Genomic DNA, 23,948 nt, shown 5'->3' on the forward strand with positions numbered 1-23,948 from the left:
TTTAATTTTTATTTAAATAAATACTGCAATATAATAAAAGTTTGATAAAAAATAGATTAACTAAAATATAAAAAATAGATAAACAAAAAAATACATAATTTAAAACGATAATTACTCTAACAAAATGAAAGAAGGATAATTTGAAACTTTTGCCTAATAATAAAACCTATGAATTATTATTCTTAACCGTACACAGATGTTCCATTAAATCATTTCGAAGTGCATGATGAGCTTCAATGTTACGTAAACCCTGAATCGTTCCATGTACGCTTGGAAATTAGATGTTGGTGCATGAAATGGTGGTTCGAGTGGTTCATCTTCATCATTCGACCAATCTGTTATAGCGGTCCCTTCATCCTCCACAATCATATTGTGTAGTATAATGCATGCATACATTATATCTTTTATAAATTTCATGCCCCAAATTCTTACTGGACCTTTTATGATGTGTCATCAAGCTTGGAGAACAACGAATGCTCTCTCCACGTGTTTTCTTGCAGACTCATGGCATGCCTTGAATTTAGCATCTTCTGGTTTTGTGGATACATGAAACTTTTTACAAGTGTAGACCATTCAGGATATATTCCATCTGCTAGATAGTATCATGTAGTGTATTCATTTCCATTCACTGTAAAATTGCATGGCGGAGCCGTACCTTCTAAGACTTCGTTGAATACTGGAGACTGATTTATAACGTTCACGTCATTGTTTGATCCAACAACACCAAAATAGGCATGCCAAATCCACAAGTCGTAAGACGTGACTGCCTCGAGCATTATTGTAGAACTGTTATGGTCATCTCTTGTGTATTGACTTTTCCATGCAACTTGACAATTTTTCCAGTACCAATGCATGCAATCAATGCTTCCTAACATTCCAGGCAAACCATGCTTTGTAGAATGTTTATCTACTAGTTGTTGGATGTCTTGTTCATTTGGCCTCCTTAGATAAACATCATAATAGATTTCAACGACATACCTACAAAAATTTTGAAGACATTCCATGGCAGTACTTTCACCAATGCGTACATATTCATCGCATTTATCACTAGCTAAGCCATATGCCAACATGCGTATGGCACATGTACATTTTTGAAGAGGGGATAAACCCGGTCGGTGTGCTGCATCATATCTTTGTGTAAAGTATGGAGAATAATTTGACATGGAATCTACAATTCTGATAAACAGAATTTTGCTCATCCGAAATCTTCGTCAAAAGTAGCTTTCAGGGTAAACCGGTTGGAGAGAAAAGTAATCATTCCATAGGCGTGTGTTGCCTTCTGCACGATCTCTGTTTATTTCTTTGCGTTTCTCTTTATTAGGTCATCTAGAACTTGACCCTGGATCTTCAGCACGCCTCCTCTTGATTTCTTCATACATATTTTCGTATTCATCATCCATCAATAACTCGAGTTGCTTATTCCACAAGCTTATGAAGTGAGCATCAGAATTTGTGGGAACCTCTGACATTTCTTCATCACTCAAACTCATTTTGAATAAATATTGGCAAGATTGAGGAAAAAAGTTGTGAGGTAAATTGAAGATTAATGGATGTATATATGGTGGAAAACTAGCCGTTTGAAAACTAGTTGTTACAAAGTGCTCTGCAAAGTGCTCTCTGTAAAGTGCTATCTATAAATGGATGATGAATCCCTAACTAGCCTTTCATTAACGCATTTCCTCACACTAAAAATGGATGATGAAATCCCATTTCAGCATTTGTTAAAATCTTCATCCATTGAAGACCAAAATACCACCATGAATCATCTCCCAAATCAAGCCACAAACGTTGGTTTTCAACAATTCAATCAACGTTTAAACCATGCATTTCAACAAGCTTCATATCAACATGCTTCATTTCAACAACCTCTATATCATCAACCTACATACCCCCATGCTTATCCAACTCCATATTTTTATCCAGGTTTTTCACAACCCACATATCCCCATGCTTATCCAACTCCATCTGGTACCCATCAATCAGGTGGTGAACCAACATCTCCTGCTTTTCAATACCAAATGTTTGGTTCAACTCAATCATCTCGTTTGGATGACAACCCAACCCCCACACTTGATAAAAAAAATATAGGAAAAAAGTGGCATCTTCCAAAGCTATCAAAACCAAAACCAAAGTTATTCATGGGACGCTGATGATGAGGTACTACTAGCTCGTGCTCATATTCACATCTCTGTGGATTCGATCACGGGTAATAATCAGATGGTTGATGAGTTTTGGAAATGCATCCATGCATAATGGATTAAAGAAGCATTGGTTCCAAGGGAACAAAGTGTTATAAAATCACACTGGCATCAGATGGCGTAGCCAGTGAACCGTTTTTCAAAGTTGTATAACAACCTCAAAGAACAATATCATAGTGGTTGGTCTGATGATCAAATCCGTAATGCAGCCAAGACAAAGTATCTTCAATCTGAGAAAGCTAAATTTCCTTATGAGCATGTATAGGAGGTGGTTAGGTTCCAACCAAAATGGAATATGCCCGCACCATTACATACAAAGAGGTTAAATATGTCTACTTCCGGCGAGTACAGTACATCAGCTTCAGATGGCCACACAACACGATTCGACCTCAATGCCGAAAGCAGTCCAATAATTGTTGAAAACTATGGCGTCAACCTAGAAGACGGCCATGAACATTACCAGGAGCCGACTCGTCTTGTTGGTACTAAGAATGCTAAGGCGTTGGCAAAGGCTGCAAAGAGAAAAGAAAAATCAAACAAGACCGACGAATTTCTCGAGGATATGTTTCGTTTGAAAGCAACATGTTAAAACAACATCATCAAAAAATGGATGACTTTATATATAACCAAGATATGAACATACTTTTTGCCGATCGCTCGCATATGGACGAGAAGAGACTAGCGATTCACAAGAAAGTATATGACAAAATAATGGCGAAACACGGGCTGGATAACGTTGATTTGGATAAGGAGGACATCTTTTAACCTTTTTTTTCCTAGGACTTCTAATGTTTTTTTTTTCTAGGACTCTTTGTAATGTCTAGGACTTCTTGTAATGTTTTTTTTTCTAGGACTTTTCGTAATGTTTTTCTTATTCGAATTAAGCGTTGTAAAATAGATAATAAAATCGTTAAAAAATTAACCGTTAAACTTGTCATTACGTAAAAAGTAGACAAACAAAAAAATCCATAATTTTTAAACAAGTATAAAAATATGTATATAAGTATAATATTTTTATAAATTTTATAAATATAAGTATGTGAAATAGAAATATCTATCTATCTAGTCTAATAAAAGACTACCTACTTTTGTCACTTGTCAATCTCATAGCCCTTCTTATATGTTTTTCACTTATTTCAATATTTGGTCCTTATCTTTTAAGTTATTTCAATATATGAATTTAAGTTTTATTTTATTGGGAAAATGACATAAAAAACCAACATACTTTTGATAATTGCTTACAAAAGTCCCTCTATTTTTTTTTTGCACATTAAAGTCCCTTAACTTGGTATTTTTAAACATAATTGTGATCATAACCTACAATAATAAGTTTCATGTAATAAATGCATTATAAATAATAATAAATAATAAAATAATAATAAATTAATATTTATTATATATAATGAATAAATTAACTTAGAAGACATTACTGATTTGAACTCATCAAATTCATGTCTCCAACATACATCTCACAAAACCACCATCGCCACTGTAACTCCGATCACCGGCGACCCAACGTCGTACAAAATCATGGAACCTAAAACCTGCGTTTCTCCGTTAATTCATGTTCCCTTCACTTTTTCAATCCAAAGAAAGCAAACTAAAAAAATACCCAAAATCATGGACGCTAAAGCGTAATGCGTCTCAACTTCCACCTCAAAACAATCACAATAACCTCAAAATCGAACCAATTACAGCCCTCTTATTATTCTTTACAACATCGCTACAGTTCCCATATTCAATCGGGCCTTAAATTACAACACCACGGCTGATCGGAAGGGGTTAGGGATGGAACCGAAACCTGCCGCCGGCGTGGCAGTCACATGGAGTCGATGTCTTCGGTCTAAACAGAGAGAATGCGGGGAGAAAAGTTGGCCGAAAATGTGTGATGAATCCAGAAACGCGCTTGTCGATCCCAATGTCGAAGCACGAAATGAATCTGACCTGATCCATGACGATGTTTCCACGGATTTTCGAGATGAAACGAACCACGTCTTGATTTTCTTCTCCGGTTGCTTGAGACCTGCAATGGTTTTTCGGGGGTGTGGAGGTGACTGCTAAGAAATCTCAAAGATCTCTTGTTTACAGACACAAAAAAGTGGTGGTGGCTCTTATTGAGCATGACCCCTTAATAAGGAAGTGGAGACCTCCTTATATAGAGAGCCTCATGGCCACCATCATGGTACCCTAATGGGCCTAGCCCAGTTAGGGTTACCTCCACAAAACCCCCTCAGGCCAATAACATTGTATTAGTCCATGTAATAAAATAAGCCAAACATAATAAATTTAGGGTCGTAAAACCGGGTTTAGTACCATACCCCTACAAGCCCCCCAAGTCCAGCGTTGCTCCTGGGCGCGCAAGCGTCTAGGTGGAGCGCTAGACTTTATGAGGTGTGTTAGGCCATGAGGCGGTTTTTTCCCTTTTCTTCGGCCTTGTCTTTATTGTCTTTGAGTTTTGGGAGGTTTTCTTCATGATGGTGACATGTTGTGGTCTTTATGATAATGATGGTGCCCTGGCATGAATAAGATATAGCACGCATCATAACAATAGTGGCGCGAGGCCTGATAAAAGGTAGAGCGCGCATCTCGATAATAATGTAACATAACTTGCGCGCGAGGCAACTTACGAGTTATGAGAATAATAAAGCCTGCGCGCGAGGCGACTTACGAGCTATAAGAATAATAAAGCTTGCGCGCGTGGCGACTTACGAGCTATAAGAATAATAAAGCCTGCGCGTGAGGCGACTTACGAGCTATAAGAATAATAAAGCCTGCGCGCGAGGCGACTTATGAGCTATAAGAATAATAAAGCCTGGGCGTGAGGCGACTTACGAGCTATAAGAATAATAAAGCCTGCGCGCATGGCGACTTACGAGCTATAAGAATAATAAAGCCTGCACGCGTGGCGACTTACGAGATATAAGAATAATAAAGCATGCGCGCGTGGCGACTTACGAGCTATAAGAATAATAAAGCCTGCGCGCGTGGCGACTTACGAGCTATAAGAATAATAAAGCCTGCGCGCGTGGCGACTTACGAGCTATAAGAATAATAAAGCCTGCGTGCGCGTAGACTTTGTGTCATGCGCCACGCGCAGATGTTGCGTGCGCGTGCGCGTAGACTGTGTGTCATGTGCAGATGTTTCATGCGCTTGCGCATAGGCTTTGGTTTTGTCATGCGCCACGCGCAGATGTCGCATGCGCATGCGCGTAGACTTTATGTCCCGCGCCACGCGCAGATGTTGCATGCGCGTGCGCGTAGACTTTGTGTCAGGCGCCAAGCGCAGATGTTGCGTGCACTGATGTGATGTGTGAGCATGTGATGCGTAAGCACATTTAATATGCGTGAGCATATGTGATGCGTGAGCATATGTTGTGCATGAGCATGTGATATGCGACTGCGCTCAAGCATCATGGGGGTGCGCATGTTGAACGGAGCGGAGCCGCGATAGGTCTTGTATTCGGCGCGAAGCCGTATAGGTTTATGAGGATTCCCAACCTTTAAGTTTGGCGCTTGGCCTGATGGGTTTATGAGGATTCCCAACCTTTAAGTATGGCGTGTAGCCATATGGGATATTATGAGGATTCCCAACCTTTAAGTATGGCGTGTAGCCATATGGGATATTATGAGGATTCCCAACCTTTAAGTATGGCGTGTAGCCATATGGGATATTATGAGGATTCCCAACCTTTAAGTTTCGCGCGTGGCCAGATGCGCGCATGCACGGCGATGGAGTGGTGACTCGCGAGCGCGCGTGCGTGGCGGAGGTCTCTTGCGCAAAACCCACATGGTGGTTCCCGCGGCGGCACATGCATGGCTGCGGAGTGAGAATCCGCGGGCGCGAGTACATGGCGGCGGAAGTCTGGTAATTTTTGGATCTGCAATTTATGAGTTAGATCTGCAATTTTAAACCTAAAATCCAGGTCTGTAATCTAGATCTAGATCTGTAAATCAGATCTGGATAGATCTGAGACTCGGAGCGGATTTAAAACCATCACAGATCCGGAGACTTGATCATTCGAATCAGGCAGTTTTTTGCACAGATCTGGAAGCCTCCTTTAGATCTATGGATCTTTTTGAGCTTTAATAGAACAAGCCTTGAAGCCTTTTTCTGTAAACTTCCAGATCTGGGTTTTTCTTGGGAGAGATCTGACAGCCGAGAGGAAGATCGAAGGGTAGTTCGTTGCCATCCCACGGATGGCGCCAATGTCGAAGCACGAAATGAATCTGACCTGATCCATGACGATGTTTCCACGGATTTTCGAGATGAAACGAACCACGTCTTGATTTTCTTCTCCGGTTGCTTGAGACCTGCAATGGTTTTTCGGGGGTGTGGAGGTGACTGCTAAGAAATCTCAAAGATCTCTTGTTTACAGACACAAAAAAGTGGTGGTGGCTCTTATTGAGCATGACCCCTTAATAAGGAGGTGAAGACCTCCTTATATAGAGAGCCTCATGGCCACCATCATGGTACCCTAATGGGCCTAGCCCAGTTAGGGTTACCTCCACAAAACCCCCTCAGGCCAATAACATTGTATTAGTCCATGTAATAAAATAAGCCAAACATAATAAATTTAGGGTCGTAAAACCGGGTTTAGTACCATACCCCTACATATGGTGCATAGCTTATTTTCTTAGTGGAATGCAACCTAGTATGATGATTTGTTGAATGTAAGGTTGAATTTGGAGGTATAGAAATGTTGTTCTGTGATTGTGTTATAGGTAGGAGACGATGAAGATTAAATTTATTTATTATGTATATTATTTATAATAAATATCTGTATTCTTTATTATTTATAATGCATTTATTACATGAAACTTGCTATTGTATGTCATGATCACAATTATGTTTAAAAATACAAAGTTAAAGGACTTTAACGTGCAAAAAAAAGTAAAGAGACTTTTGTAAACAAAAACCAAAAGTATGTTGGTTTTTTATGGTATTTTTCCTATTTTATTATATGTAATCCTAATCGATTCATTCATTAACATTAATGGTGAATAAGAAAATAAGGAAATGCAAAAATTAAAGTTGCATGTTTGTTAGAATAAAATTTTAAAATTAATTTTCTCCAAACATTTTGTATAAATATTGCAAACATGAAAAAGACCTATTATATATATCTTGGTGTTTAGCATTAAATTATTGAAGCTGAATATTATAATTATAATCTATATCGTTACTGTATGAAGTATGTGTCATTTATTTATAAGACTTTTTTTGTGTAGTGTAAAGTATTTATTTTTAATATTTTCTTCTATAACTCAGACCAACATGCTTCATAAACATATATTTTCACATTTATTTAAAAAAATTTGTTAATCCGGTTAAAAGTCATTTACCATGCTTCCAACAAATCCGAAATCTTTGCTTTTTTTAATATATAAGTTGTTAATATATATATATACACACACACACACAAAATGGTTAAAATAAAAATACATAGTTTTGTAGAAAGAGTAAGAATAATTTAGTGTTAGGAAACTATATAGCCTAAATGCTAGATCTTAGGAAACTATTTAATATTTTAAAAACTACCAATCTCAACCACTAGATCCTAGATTCAAATGCCTAGATTTATTCTTACTCTTCCTACAAAACTATTTCTTTTTATTATAACTCACTCATATATATATATATATATATATATATATATATATATATATATCGATTAATTAAACATTCCAACAAGTCCCATAATATTAACTAATAACACGAGATTAGTATTCAAAAGTTAAACACTCCTTATCCAATACTGTGACACTCGTCAATTTCAGGTTAACTCCGTTAACTCAAACTCCGTCAATTCAAACCTAAGATCACTGGATCTATAACGCACATCTCATTACATTTAAACTAAGGCTTTAAATGACGCTTGACAATTACTACATGTGTAGTCTTTCGGGAATTGCACCGAAACGCAAACGAGTTGACGCAAACCATTGGTGAATAAACAAAAAACGTCAAAACAATAATTATGTGATAATTATGTGTTAGACATATGTGATACTTGATTATATTATGTGTGATGCTAGACAAGAAACAAGAACTAGTTAAAATAAGCTAGAAAAGTACAAACTAGAAATTGAGGGACTAAAGTGTAACATCTTATTATTAATAATATTAAAACCCTAATCTCCTTCTCTCCCTCACAAAACCCGATCGCCCCCCCCCCCCTGGCTCCCTTGGCTGCCGTCGACATACACACACATACATACAATCAATTTCAAGCTTTTCGTTGAAGAATCAAGGTGCTAGGAAGGTATAAACAACTATTCTATTCATCCTTTATGCTTAATTTTGATTTTGAATGGGTTAATCTAAAACCCTAGATTCCGAAAATTATATATATGGTGCTCATATGCTTTGTTTTGATTAGATGATGTTTAATTATGTATTGATTGTTGATTTGATAACTAGAATCGATGTTATTGCATGTAAATCGCTTGTTTCTTTGATTTTGAGTTCAAGTAAAACCCTAATCATGTATGTGGTGTGTAATTGATGTGCATGGATAGTGATTATGGTGTCTAGAATGTCATATGAACGGATTGTGGTCTATAGATGGTTAATATGTTGAGTTTGGATGCAAACAGTTTCTGGACAGATTGTGTTGTTGATATTCAATTGACTGTAACGGGGTGTGAATGTGAGAATTGGTCGAGATTATTAATATTACAGTGTACTAGGTTGAGTCTAGTTTCTAAGGATATAAATTTGCAATTTTTTGACGAGTAAAAGTTAATCTTTATGATTTTACAAAACTGATGTGCAAATCTGAGTAGTGAGACCTGCTGTTAAGTTGTTTTGTAATTAGCATATCTCATGAACTACAAGGCCAAATGGGTTGGTTCCACTTCTAGAAGTTAACTTGTTAAGTTAAGAACCAAACCCAATTGGTCTTGCATTAATTAGATTTTTCATTTAACGGGAATTTCAAATAACATTCTGTTGCGCATGAATTTGACTGTTATGAGTTTGCTGTAATGTTTTGATCATTGTGAGAAATCTATGTGGAATAAAAATATAATAAAATATGTTCTGGAAACCTAACACATGTGTGCTTTTGTGACGATATTTTGTGAATTAATTGAGATACTATGATCTGTTGAATAGGGTAGTCTTTCAAGTAGAATTCTGTCGTGATGAAATTAATTGTTGAACTTTGTGAAAATACATGAAACGTGCTTGTTACTGGATAATTGTTATGTTTTGACCAAATTGCCCTTGCGGGGAATATTTGCTAAATACGTACACTATTAACACTTGACACGTAAATAGTTGCTCACGCACGTAACGTATCACAAATGTGCTTGTTAAGTCACGCACGATTCACAAACGAACACGAAACGTATCTTGTGCTTAAGTATTATGTGCCGAGTCTAGAGACTCGATAATAGTTCCGACTCTTAGAAAATTTCCTTGTTGTTATAGAACGCTAGTAAGAGTTTTCTGCGACGCGCATCACTTGGGTGACTTGTTTTTGGGAATTCTTCGCAAACAGTGAGTTTCACTTACCCCTTTTAAACTCTTTAAACGCTTTTCACTTGGGGGAGATAACATACTCCGAAAACGCTTTTTAGATTTTGTTAGTAAATTATATATCACTTGTAAAGGCTAAGTGGCAAAAGAAACAATTGAAGTCCTACACATCGAACCGTTTAGTATTGGAAAATAGCGAGTCACTGTTGAGTAGTACTACTGGGTTTGACAAACCCCACCCAACGCTAAGCTCGACTGGAGGTCGAGTGGGTGTAATTTTGGCTAACACATTACCATGGTCGGGATAGACCTGGTGGCAAGGCACATGATAAACAGTCAGCTTCGGTGTCGAACACTTAGTAATACTTGTTGTATAGGCTAGCTACCTATCGATATATAATTGATTTAACACTATCTGGTAAACACTAAACGCTAAACGCAAAACGCTGAACGCAAAACGCTAAACGCTTTATTTATATAAACTTGTGAACTCACCAACCTCGTGTTGACACTTTTAGTATGTTATTCTCAGGTATCCGGGGCGGGCGCGCGGTATAGGATCATGCATTGTTTTGAACACTATTAATTATGCAAACTTGTTTAAAACTGTTACTATGTGGGTTTTTAAGTCGTCCTGCGTGGCGCAACACTTGGTTTATATATTTACGCTTCCGCACTTATTTTCATTAATGTTTTTATGGTTTGATTATAACTAATGATTCCGATCCTGTTATTTCACACCCTCTGACGGTAAAACTCCGTTAGTGGATTTTGAGGGTGTGACAAATACTTTCAAGTATTATAATAAGAATCACTACCTTCACTTTATTATATTTTAAATCTTTTAATATTCTATTAACTCAGAATAATCACTTTTATTTGAATATGATTTTAAGGTTAGTATATCTTTATCATTTTTCATTAATATGAAATGAAAAAAAAAATCATTTTGTTATATTCTAATTTCCGGTTTTATATGTTGTTTGATTATACAATTGTTAATTGTAAAATATAAAATCAAGTAAAAATTTGTCATACACAGAAGATTAATGACACCAAATTTATAATCAATCAATTTTAAACTCTAAAGATTATAAGGATAACTATATCATCAAAGTTCAGATAATCTGGTTTTTGGGTTAATAATGTTTTTGGGATAAACATGAGCAGATGATCTCAAATGACATTATATTAATTGATTAAAAGGTATGATATTTTATATGTATGAATATTTTTTTTGTTACTTTCATGGATATATTATCATTTATCTAAGGTTGGTATGTACTTGAAGAATCTTATTTGTCACACGGATACCTATACGTGGCTATATCAAGAGTTATAAGCATACATGTTTGTTACCTTTTCAAGAGTTACAAGCAGGCATAAACTAAAGATTTTGATTTGTGACAAACAATGTATACCAACCAATACAATAAAAAATGTAGTGTACAAGGAAAATTTTATTTATATGTAACATATTTGTGTAATCTTAGTTACGTAATTTCTGTAATTTTAATATAAGTAACCGTATAAAATATATTATCATTTCATTAATAACTATATTTCGCTTAATGGTTAAAGTATAAAATTTTCATCAATTACCCGTGTAATACACGGGGCTCAAACTAGTATATATATATATATACACACACACACACACGGTTGGGTTAATGTAAAAAACAATTGTTTTGTGAGAAGTATGAAAATAGATGTACACCATTGGATCTAGGGTCTAGTGGTTGAGATTAGTAGTTTTTAAAAGTTGTATAGTTTTCTATTTACATGTTATGGTGTCTTATTTAGATGATATACTTTATTTTAAAGATTTCTCACACTTCTCACAAAACAGTTGTTTATTATTTGAACCATTATATATATATATATATATATATATATATATATATATATATATATATATATATATATATTGGTGAAATATGTAGTATAGGGGCCACAATTGATGGTTTGAAAAACCAAACTTGAAAAGGTGTTTTTGGTTTAAACCAGGTCCTCCATTGGATTCTTAGTTTTTAAGTTAGTTTAAACCACCCATAAACCATCTGATAGACATGGTCTAAAACCAAGTATGTATGTGTACAGATGCGCACACACGTAGAAAGAAAAATGTTTTATTATAATATTATATTGAGTTTTTTTTACTAAACTTTGTTGTTCACACCGTGAGCGTAGTGGGCGAAAAAAGTGGACGATAAAGGACGATTTTTGGTGTGTACACGTCCCCGAGCTACAAAATGGGCAAAATGTGGGGGGTAGCGACAAATATTTGTCGCTCACATTTTTTTAGAAAATATTATTATTTTATTTGATATGGGTGTAATATGTGTATATATTGGGCTACAACACCATTACATAAAAAAACAAAAATCTATCGTTCGACGACGCCTATGGTAGCGGGTTTGTTCCGTTGCCGGTGGTCGTTTGATTATGCTACCTTGGCGTGGTGTGCTTACGGTGGTGTTCCGATGGGCTATTGTGTGGGTGACCAACGCTGTTGCCGGGTTCTGTTTCGAAACCCTAGGTAGCGGTGTTTGTGGCCTCTTACTGTTTTTAATGTCGGTTTTGTTGTCGGCCGTTTATCCGTGGATGGGGTGGGGTACATACCTCATCTACTGTTGCGGGATTCTGTTATGAAACTCTAAGCGGCCGCGGTGCACCCGTAGGGAAGCCGTCGTCTATAGTTGTCGAGTTTTGATATGACCCTTGGAAGCGGTCGATTCATAGTGGTAGTGGATGTTTGTGGTTGCCTATTGTGGTCTATAGTTCACCGGCTGCCAATTGTTTGTCCGTGTTTTTGTCTTTTTGATTGACTACCGCTATGATGATCGTGTATCTGATGATGATAATCGGTCTACTGATGTCGGGTTTAGATTAGAAACTCTTGGTGGTGGTGGATTGGTGTTGACAACGGCCTGTTATGGTCGCTGATTACGAGTCGTGATCTTTGTCAGTTTAGTTGAATGTGGCTATGATGATTATGCATCTGAGCCTATCGTTTCCAGTTTCCAGTTTAGAACCGATGGTGGCGGGTGAGCCGTGGTGGGTTTATTGACTGCAGCAAAATTAGTTTCTTGATATATTCTATAGGACGGTTTCAATAATATTGTGTTTATTATAATCTTGAAATTTGCGCGTGTATGTTTGCTAAATATGTTACACATGCAAATTACAAAAGTTCATTTCCACAAGTTGCATAAGTTTAAATACAAAACCTTCAAGGAATTGTTTGTTTTCGTCATCTTTATCTTTGAGTTAGTTTTCATCGTTCTTAACCTTTGAACACAAGGGAGTTAGTGTTTCAGCGTTGGCTAATTTCTGTCAAGTACACAACCTTATTTTCTCACAAGCACACGCCTCCGCGGCGAAGCGCGGGTCAAAAAACTTGTTATATGTCAATGGGTAATTATACACATCTTATACTATTTTTACTAAATATATATCTCTCATGAATTTATAAGATCAATTAATATTAGCTCTTAATATTATTTATATACATATTAGTCTATATAACAATTTTTTCACTTAATAGTCTTCACTTTATATATCAAATTAAAAACTATCAAGTATTTCTATTAATTTTTTTTTAGTATTAATATTTATAATATTTATTTTTAAGTTTGAATAGTATCAATATATATATATAATATAGGAGTGAGAGACCTCTTAAATTTTAAGAGGTACCACTTTTGTTGCATTTAGTACAAGTAACAATGCATATAATTTTAAGAATGTAGAGGTAAAATAGTCTTTGTCTATTCAAAAGTAATATACAACAACGGTACTTTACTTGAATAAAGTTTTGTTAATATATTAAGTAATTACACATTCCCCCCCCCCTAATTATTAACCAACTACCCCCAAGGCATTTTATCGACCGTAACTTTTTCACACGTTAATATTTTTTCTAAAAAATTACACCTTAAAAACGAGCATTTTATTATCTTTAATTTGAGTATGGTATTGCTATAGTTTATTAATTTTTAAAAAACTAACATGTTACATGATTACCAGTTATTACCGACAATGGGTCGGACATGTTCGACTAATTGTGTTGAAACGGGTTAGGGTTGGAACATGTTAATACAAAAAAGGTTAATTTAGTTCATGTTGGGATGAGTTTAGATCGAAAGGGTTCTTGTCAAAACGGGCCAACACATTTTCGGGTCGGAACATGTCTGTAAAAAATGATTGGGTTAAAAGTAGTTTATTTGAAATTATTGTACATTTCATCTTTGCTTCTTGTTTGTCGCCACCTGTTATGCGCGTTCAAGCATCAGTTACGTGGATGGCATTGTTTATACATACCGGGTTGCTCGTGTATAGGCATTTTGTGGCGCGATTACTGGCACCGGTTACACACCTCATGCCACATATTATATGCATACCATTGTCGGGCTACGCACGTACCGTTGCGAGGCTACAAACGTACTAACACCGGTTGTGTTTGTGCGTACACCGCTGCATCGCGCGGGCAACTGGCTAGTATATATATATATATATATATATGTGGTAGGGTTAACGTTAAAAACAATAGTTTTGTGAGAAACATAAGAATAGATGTAGACATTTGGATCTAGGATCTAATGGTTGAGATTAGTAGTTTTTAAAAATTGTATAGTTTCCTATTTACATGGTATAGTGTCATATTTAGGTGGTGATATATATATATATATATATATATATATATATATATATATATATATATATATATATATATATATATGGGTTATGATAAGAAGCGTAGTGTGTCTAAAAAGTGTAAGAAGTAATTTGGTGCGTTAGATATGTTGATCTGACGGTGGATATGAAAATTGTGTTTATTGTGTGGTGTGTTTTATTAGATCTAATAGTAAAACCACACTTCATACACTTCTATTGTTGGGTAGATTGAACACACACTAACACACCGACAAACCAGATTACTCACGATCCGAATGCACACACAGCCTAACTAGCTCGTTATCGTGCACATGAAACCAAACGGCTCCCTTATACGTGTTCTCAATTCCAACTCTCCCTCTCTCTCTCTTTTGATCTCGATCTCTCGTTACAAATACAGTTCGGGTGCTAGGGTAATCCCGGCAGTACATACTGCTTTGGGTGTTGTACCCTGGGAAACAGACGAGCATATGGAGGTAGCCCGAAATCCGTTTTAAGGGACCTCTGTTTAACAGAAATCCTCAACCACAACTGCGAACCACAGTTTGTTTAGTCTTGCAGCTAAAAAGGTGTAGATGGTTTCGGGTGATCAAGATGACGGGTTCACCAAGCGAAGAAAAATCTACTTTTTATTATAATCTTGCTCTATATATATATATATATATATATATATATATATATATATATATATATATATATATATATATATATATATATATATATATATCTGTGTGGTTGGTTTCATTTAAGAACTCTAAAAAAGTTAAGAACTTTTAGGAACCCTTAACAACAAAACAACATTTTAATTTTTTTTATATATTAACATTATTTAAGAGTAGCTTTATCATATTTTATATAAAAAAATTTTATTACATATATTAATCACAAGTTTACATATATGTAAAATTTATGTACTAACAAATTTACATAGGTGTCAAACAAAACATATATGTGTAAAACTAATTTTCAAAATTGTAATTGTAGATATAGATATAAATAATGATAAAACTAATCTCCAAGAACATTAACACAAAAATTTTTTTATAAAAAACGTTAGTTTTCAAAGGTTCCTTTAAGTTCTTAAATAATTTTACAGTTCTGTAATGATACTCATCCTCTATATATATATATATATTACAAAATAAACCCTAAACCCGAAAACAAAAATCCGAAACCCTAAACCCAAACACTAAACCTTAAACCCGAAACCCTAAACCCGAAATCATAAAAAGAAAAAGCAACTTGCAAAAAAGTAATATGAAATCCTTAATTTTGTGCTAATTTGTTAATTATATGATTTCAAGGAGTAACATGAAAGTTGGTTTTTTCATAAGGGAAGGGTATGACAACCAACAGGAAGATACGTTTAGTCTGACCCAAAATTATATTATGGATCACCTGTTAGTGGTTGTATCTGAAATGAGAAAATTTTCTATGCGTACATTAGATTCTTGAAAATATCAAAGTTGCAGGATTCTTGTGAATGAAAAATACCTCAACAAAATCTTGCTATAGATTGTAAAAAAAATGGTGTAATGAAAAATTTTACTTGTGATAACTCGTGGAGTCGTGGGTTCGTATTCTTTTAAGTTCTACTCACATACTAGTATTTTCTTTTTTGGTTTAATTATACATCGTCGTCATTACATAATAATAATAATAATAATAATAATAATAATAATTACAAACTTCAATATCCAATAATAAGCACAAAGGTTTTTTTTTTTTAATTTTTTTTATTTCCGTTATAGCCTTAACCCAAATATTAATATTTATATTAAGAAAAATAAATGATTGACTAGTCAATCAAAACCATCCATCCATCCATCCATCCATCCATCCATCCCAAATTGATCCATTCCATATGCTACACATATACAACTAGGTTACCACTTATAATCCTTCATATCACCTCAATATGACCCACATTTTTTATTTTAAACAGCCAACTAAGTAACGCCGGGTATCCTGTACGCGGCCCCCAATGGTTAAAGGTAGCCCGAGCCGGCCACTACTCCGGACGGACGGAGCCCCTAGCGGTCCACCTGTTGAGGGATTCACCGGATAAAACCTGACCCCCCACGCCTGCCAAACGGCACGACAACGAGAAGCCGGGAAAACCGGGTGAGATCAGGACTCGATCCCTGGCAAGCCAGGGTCATCCCTCATATCTCCCATATAAGTTGGTGGTAGTAAAGTTTAATCCTCATACCTCTCACTTGTAAAATGAGTGCTCTACCATTGAGCCACAACCAACTTTCAATATGACGCACGTAGTAAATTTAAAATAACTCAACAATCGTTACAAACAACTTACATTTTGTTCCCCTTCATTCTTACATCATCATTTTGTTTTTTATGATCACTTTCACACTTTATTTGGTGCACTTAGCTAACAACATCAACTAATTAGGTAATACTAATTAACTATTCATTTTGCCTGAAATACAACATTACATAATCCACATTGACTCTTATCCGTTTGCCTTTAAATTAATGTCACAAACGTAATCACCTCACATTTAATTATAACGTCATATATACCCGACCTACTTTTTAATACGATTATTTCTTGACCCCATTAATATCTATATATCTATTTATTTTAAGGGTTGTTTGGTAGCATTTTAATGATTGTACTAAAAGACTGCATATAAATTACTCAGATATAAAATATATTTTTAGTTAACTAAAATGACACATCTTTATGATTCATGGACAAGTATTCAAAACAACACTAAGTGTTTCAGGTAGAATTTCAGAATCTACCTGTTAATCAGATATAAATCCTAATGATAAATCACAAAATTGCCCACTAACTAATAAACTAAAATTGACTATGCTTAAGTAAGTGAAACTTGTAACATTTAATAATACACCTTTATATATACTTTATTAAACAAAAAAAGGCTGTAAAATATTAAAAAAGGACAATGATGATTAACTTAGGTTGTTTTGCGTTACAGTTTTTCCACTTCTCAATGTCTATCCCACCAATCCCATATTACAAAATTTAAATATAAGAAAGATAAAACATTAATTATTTCCACGTCTCCATACAACCACCATCAGCCACCGCATCGCCACCTTTCACACTCTCCACCTCCCTCTTCTCCACCTCCTCCGCCGCACACCGCCGTAACCCACTCTTATTATTCTCCGCCCTCACACTCAACACCTCCACCAACTCCCTCAACGCCTTATCTTTGTCCCTCCGGTTTTTTATCAACACCTCACTAATATCCGCCGGAGTCATCTCCGCCGCCTCGGTCACCTCCTCCAGCCGCCGTAACACCTCCGCCTCCACGTCATCCGCAGTACACCCTAAATAATTCTTTAATAATATTTTCAACGACGCGAAACTACAGTAGCTCATGAACACATGCATATCCATCCGTCCGCTCCGTAACAACGCCGGGTCAAGCTTCTCAACATGATTCGTTGTAAACACGAATATCCGCTCTGACCCGCAACACGACCATAATCCGTCGGTAAAGTTTAATAAACCGGATAATGTAATGGAGCTGTTACCAGCTCCCATTTCATTATCCGATATCCCATCTTGAAAACCGAAACTGTACCGTTCACTGGCTGCGGTTTCTTTACGGTTTGTTAGATTTATAGAGCAATCGATATCTTCAATTACAATGATCGATTTGGAGCTTGTTTTCATGAGAAGCTTCCTGAGCTCCAAATTCGTCTGGACTTCTGTTAATTCCAGATCATAGATATCATACCCTAGATAATTAGCCATTGCAGCAATCATGCTTGATTTACCTGTACCAGGAGGTCCGTACAACAAGTACCCGCGTTTCCACGAGCGTCCAGTGCGCGTGTAAAAGGCTTGGCCGTCGGCGAAATCCCGTAGATCGGCCATGATCTCGGCTTTCTTCACGGGATCCATGGCCAACGTGTCGAATGTGCTAGGGTGCTTAAACGGCACGGATTCCCACGGCTGACCGCGTGAGTCAAGCGCTCCGCCGCGGGAGTTGGTGTGAAGCAACCTATCCTCGTTCCTCCTCCGGATTTCATTAGCCTTCTCGCTAATGAAATCGAGGTAAGAGTCGAGGATATAGGGCTTGTTACGCTTGTTGATGCGAAGCGTGAAGCCGCGTTTCTCCTCCGGCAATGGGCGCCATGAGAATGTCGGCGATTGCCGGGGAGTGACGATGTGCTCCCACACGACCGTCACACCGTTGAACTCATCAGTGAGACGGTCGTTGTGGGAGAGACCGAATGTTATCGTGGAGGAGTTGAGGCCGCGGGTGAGGGACAGGCGGTTAGAAGTGGTGGCGGAGCAGGAGGAGGCTGCGGTGGCCGAGAGGTAAAGCTGCACGGCGTTGTAGAGCTCGTTGGTGTTGACGCCTTCGATCTCGGTGATCTCATAATAGTAGTAGGAAGAAAAGCAGTTGAAGAAGCATTGGAAGAGTTTGATGAAGGCGAGACGGACCTCCGGCGGGAATACGGCCGTGAGGAGTGTTTGGGAGAAAGCCCACACGCCCATAACAGATGCTATGGTTGTCCAGAGTTCTTTCATCGCAGACGTACGGTGGTGGGTGTACACAACTGAATCACAGAAGTGGACACTATGTTGGAATTTATAGATTTACAATGTTTTATAAATCGAAATATTTTTCTTTTTAGTAACTAAGTATGTCTGTATGTGCGTTGTGTTGTGGTGTACGGAGTTAATGCTCACATGTTTGAAAGCTATTGTGCATTGTGGTAAAAACGTGACGGAAAGTTGGTCGGTATATGTTTGATTCGATAAGATAGTAATTTTGGGGCAAGGCAAAAGTCTCATTAACAAAGTTAAGGGCAAAAAAATAAAGATATTAGTTAAAAGGACAAATTTTATTGTTGAAGTTTAAGGGTCGAAAAGTAAATACGTGGACTAAAGTTGAGAGGCTACTATATATATATATATATATATATATATAGGAAAAGTAAAAGAACGAAACCTCATTCAATAGTGAAAACACTAGAAACTCAAATGAGTGGTTAATATGAGGCCACATATGCAGTTTACTTATTTTAATTCAATAATCAAAAGAGGACATATTGGTCTTTTTCCATTGCTTATCTCTTTCTCCTCCTGCACTTTTTTGACTACTAAATTAGATTTCCAAACACACTTTTTCTCCTTATCTTCAACATCCATAGTTTCTCTCTCTCTCTCTATATATATGTATATATATTATAAAACAACAATGGAGATTGTTTTGGGAAATCTGAAGCAACAATGGAGATTGGTTATTTTGAATCTTATTCTTTAATCTATGACTTTTTAGCCCATCACATACATATTTTATTTTCCAGATCTAATCTTGTTTCATCTGTTTTTTCAGATCTTATCTTGTTGGTGACGGTATGTTGGTGACGATAGGTGGTGTGGCCGTTTTCTATTTTTCATTTGGGTTGGTCCGGATAAAAATGTGTGGATATGTGTAAGAGAGGGAGTGTAATTGTGACATAGAGTAATGAAAAGTCTCATGAAAAGTAATGAAAAGTAATGAAAAAATAAGAGTAAAAATGATGACTTTGATTTAATTGATTTTTCAAAAGTACAATTCTTGTCTCCCACACTATCTTTTGAATTAACTTTATTACACTATAATTAACTCCTCATAGGGGTTATTCAAAAATTTAAAACTCTTTACCTTATATTGGTTATATAGAAAAAATTAATAGTTAAAATGATGGTTTTGATTTGATTGATTTTTTAAAGGTACAATACTTGTCTCTCACACTCTCTTTTGTATTAAATGTTCATAAACTTTGTATAACTCGTCTCTCACTCTCTCTTGCGCATGTATAGGTTTTTTAAGAAACAAGTAAAGCGAGATCCAATGGCACAGGTCGGTATCCATTTTTAGGGTTGTTTGTGATATAAATTTATAATACAATTGGTTTTTAGTATTTTTTTATCTAATGATATCCTCTTTATTATCAGTCTTATTATATTGCATATTTGTTTTACTTTAAAAAAATTGTATGTAAAAAAAGAGAAAGAGAGAGAAAGTGATGATGACATAAAGTAATTGAAGTGATAGTGACATAAAGTAATGAAAATAATAATAATATATTTTATTTTATTTTTTAAATAAAATTACACCTTAAAGATGATAAAAAGTACATTGGGATGTATCCACCTACTAGCCTCGATGCGTGTGTCTTGTTTATAAATGAATCTCAATAATCAAGTTAACATAATTTTCATTTTAATTTTAGTTTTAATAGTTGGTTTTTATTTTTAATCTTAATTTCAATTATTCAATATATATATATATATATATATATTAATTCTAATTCAATGTGACATGTAATTATTATCTAAATTGCATTCAACGAATGAACAATTTTGAAAAAGAATTATTTCCTTTAAGAATATGATTAACTAATACATCTAAAATAAATTAATGTAAAACCTAAAGTCCCAAATCACCTAAACAGAATTACCATAAACTTATTTTGCAAGAAAAAAAATAGTGTTAGCTGATTAACTTTAATATAAAGAGTTAAATATATCTAATGAAAAATAAAAAAATTTAATATAACTTTATCACCTTTCGGTCAAGTTTTATGCTAAAAAATAAAACTATGAAGAGAAGCATAACATACGGTTTTTCATATTAAAACATAAGTTTATAGACAAGCGGAGCATATGTTTTGCATATTAAAACATACGTTTATAGACAAGCGTAATACTTTTTAAAAAAACATATGTTTTTGCATATTAAAACATACGTTTATAGACAAGCGTAACATATGTTTTAAAAATATACGTATATATTTTTAAAAAACTGGATAATAATATTTTCAGTACAAACCCTGAAGTCTGAACACCAACCCACTCCACTTTTTATTTTCCAGTAAAAATAAAGATGAAGATTATTACAATGAAAAATGAAGCTCCTTTTTTACTCTAAAATAACAAATTTCAAAAGATATAAAATAATATCCAAATCTAAATTTTTTTTTCCAAGAATATCTTAAAAAAACTAAAATATTAAAACGACCAGATCTAAATTTTGTCAACAAATAGAAGAATGAAGCTATTTTTCTATTTTAAAATAACAAATTTCAAAAAATATAAAATAAGATTTATTTTCAAATCTACTTTAAAATCTCTAGATCTGAACCTTTCGTAGAGAAAAACCACCGGATCAAGTGGTAAACGATCGACCGCCGCCGCTACATGGAACTTTCCGATACACCAAGGCCTTCGCCGCCGTCATCACCTTCTGATACACCAAGACCTTCGCCGCCGTCATCACCTTGGATCTTAGCTTCGATATGCCTTGGATCGTGGTTTTAATGGAGGAAAACAGAACATGAAAGATGAAGGAAGAGAGAGAAAGAATTTTAGTTGTGTGAATGAAAGATAAAGGAAGAGAGAGAGAGAGTTTTGGTTTTGAATAATTGGTTTTGAAAAATAATGAAAAGAGAGAGAGGCCTTTCATCCGCATGTTCTTGACTAGTGACATAAAGTAAGAAATGTAAATTGTCTAAATTGTCCTTCTGTACATTTTTCATGTTTTATTTAATTACAAAATGAGATTTTTTTAAATCATCAAATATCAACCATCCATGTATTAAGATCAATGACTATTATAGGGTTTCCAGAGAACTAATTTATATCTGGCTAACTAATTTATATAAAATGACCCCTGCCTAAAAAATTAAATAAAATCATACAGTATGTCGTGTTTGACTACAAGAAACATGAACGCTCTAGTGAGTAGTAGTGACACATATATAAAGACCATATGGAATATGACCAATGATCTACTCAACAAGCTTATGAGGTTCAACTGGATTTATGACACAATTCATGTGGAATTTTAAAACATTTTCTCAAAATAGGGTTTGTGACTAGAAGAATTCCATCTATATTTTCAATTTGTTGCTTTAAGACAAAATTTAAAATTCTGGTCTTGAAGAAACACGAGTCTAACCTGGATATGCCAGACCGATGGTTTCACATAACACGGGTCGAGTAATTAACAACTTAATGGTACGAGTTCAACCTTGCAAGTCCGATGACAGAAACCTGCAAAACAACAACCACGAGCTCGTTACAGGAAGGACAAGGGGGGGGGGGTCTTCCCGTAACCACCATCCAGCGTGAGAATAAATACCGTTTTTAAAGAGAAAAAATAATTTAAGTAATTGGTGAGATAAGTGAGGTGTGAATGAATACCTTGTGATGACGAAGGAGGTATTCATAGCCGAATGGTTAGGGAATAATATTGGTATATCATGTGCTTTCCAAGGAAAGATCTTCGCGTAAATCTTCTAGAAGGAAGTTAGTTACAGATGATTCTTAGACGTCACCCTCTAGTCATCTTTGCGCATGAAGGGGATACCTTGCGGATGACTTCTGAGGACGTCTTGATCAACCCGCAGATAGTCTCTGGAGCTTATTCCTAATATTCCTCTGATCTGAGTTATGCGGGTGATAAGAATGTTCCACGGGTGACTCTTGTGGAAGTCATGGACGACCCGAGGATGATCTTTCATGGGTATTTGGGTCTTTTCACTACCCTACCTCTATACGTCTCCTCAGTCCATTTTTCTTCCGTGTGAAGTTTTATGCGGGTGAAATTTTAGACTTATATTTTTATGGGGATTTTGAATTTTCGCGTGTGTTTTGTGGAGATATTTATTTTTTAAGATAAACATGGGAAAGGATGACGTGACAGCCTTGCAGGCGTCGTATGACTTGATGTGACGTTTGTGTCAGCTGTCAACTGTACGCGACTGTACCATCTTTTTCGCTTTTTCGGTTTTCCCGCTTGACGTGGCGTAATTTTACTAGGCCCTTCATTTCTCTCTCCACTGTCACACTCCCATCGCATTAACTATAATGGGTATAAATAGGACTCTTGAGTTTCACTTGGAACTTTTATCGCCTTCATAACTCCATTTTCTTTCTTATTTCTTTCAAACCAAATCTGACTTTCATTGTTCATCATTGCTCGTTACTTTCCTCTACCTTCCGACATAATGGCCGGTGATAAGAAGACGGCGTCCTCTCCAACCGTAGAATCCATCAAAATCGACTGGAAACTATCAGAGTTTGAGAAACTCGTTTCTACTTATGGCTTGGTGCCAGAATGGCAGCCGGAGTATCCTGCTGTCGGATCTACTGCTGATAAGCCTCCGGGCGACAAGATGACATTATACGCGGAGTTCTCACCACCGGGAATCTTAGGTTATCGATAACCAAGTTCTTGGGGAACATTCTTGCCGGCCATGGATCCATTTATCCCAACTTCATCCATTTGGACTCATGCGAATTCGTCATTTCAAATTCGTTTGCTTGGCCAAAAATATTGTACCAACGGTGGACAAGTTCGTCGGTTTTTTATAAGATGAACACGTGAGGAAGTTGGTTCAACTGCACCACCACCACAAAGGGAGTTGTGGGCACTGAGCCTCCCCGTAGTTCCTACGAATGGCGGACAAAATTTTTCTAGATCTCCGAGAAAGTGAATCCTATCACCATGGTGCGCCGTCCGTTAAACGAGAAATTTCCTGATCTACAGCTTGCCAAGAATGAGGGGTAGGTGTGGTTCAATACCCTA

At 35.9% G+C, this 23,948-nt stretch overlaps 1 protein-coding gene and 1 pseudogene across 1 annotated transcript; both read right to left on the bottom strand.

Annotated features, from left to right (window-relative positions):
* Nucleotides 1–273: 273 nt before the first annotated feature.
* LOC143610227 (uncharacterized) lies at nucleotides 274–1,490 on the bottom strand (annotated as a pseudogene).
* Nucleotides 1,491–17,338: 15,848 nt separating this feature from the next.
* Nucleotides 17,339–18,895, bottom strand: LOC143610226 (AAA-ATPase At5g57480-like). Its single transcript, XM_077084761.1, has one exon. It carries the CDS (start codon nucleotides 18,893–18,895, stop codon nucleotides 17,399–17,401), a length of 1,497 nt encoding a protein of 498 aa, XP_076940876.1. The 3' UTR covers nucleotides 17,339–17,398.
* Between the last annotated feature and the right edge of the window lie 5,053 nt (nucleotides 18,896–23,948).

This window comes from Bidens hawaiensis, unplaced genomic scaffold (assembly GCF_021521415.1).
Source record: "Bidens hawaiensis isolate Kalapana, Puna unplaced genomic scaffold, B.hawaiensis_p1.1 tig00025001_1, whole genome shotgun sequence".
NCBI lineage: Eukaryota > Viridiplantae > Streptophyta > Magnoliopsida > Asterales > Asteraceae > Bidens > Bidens hawaiensis.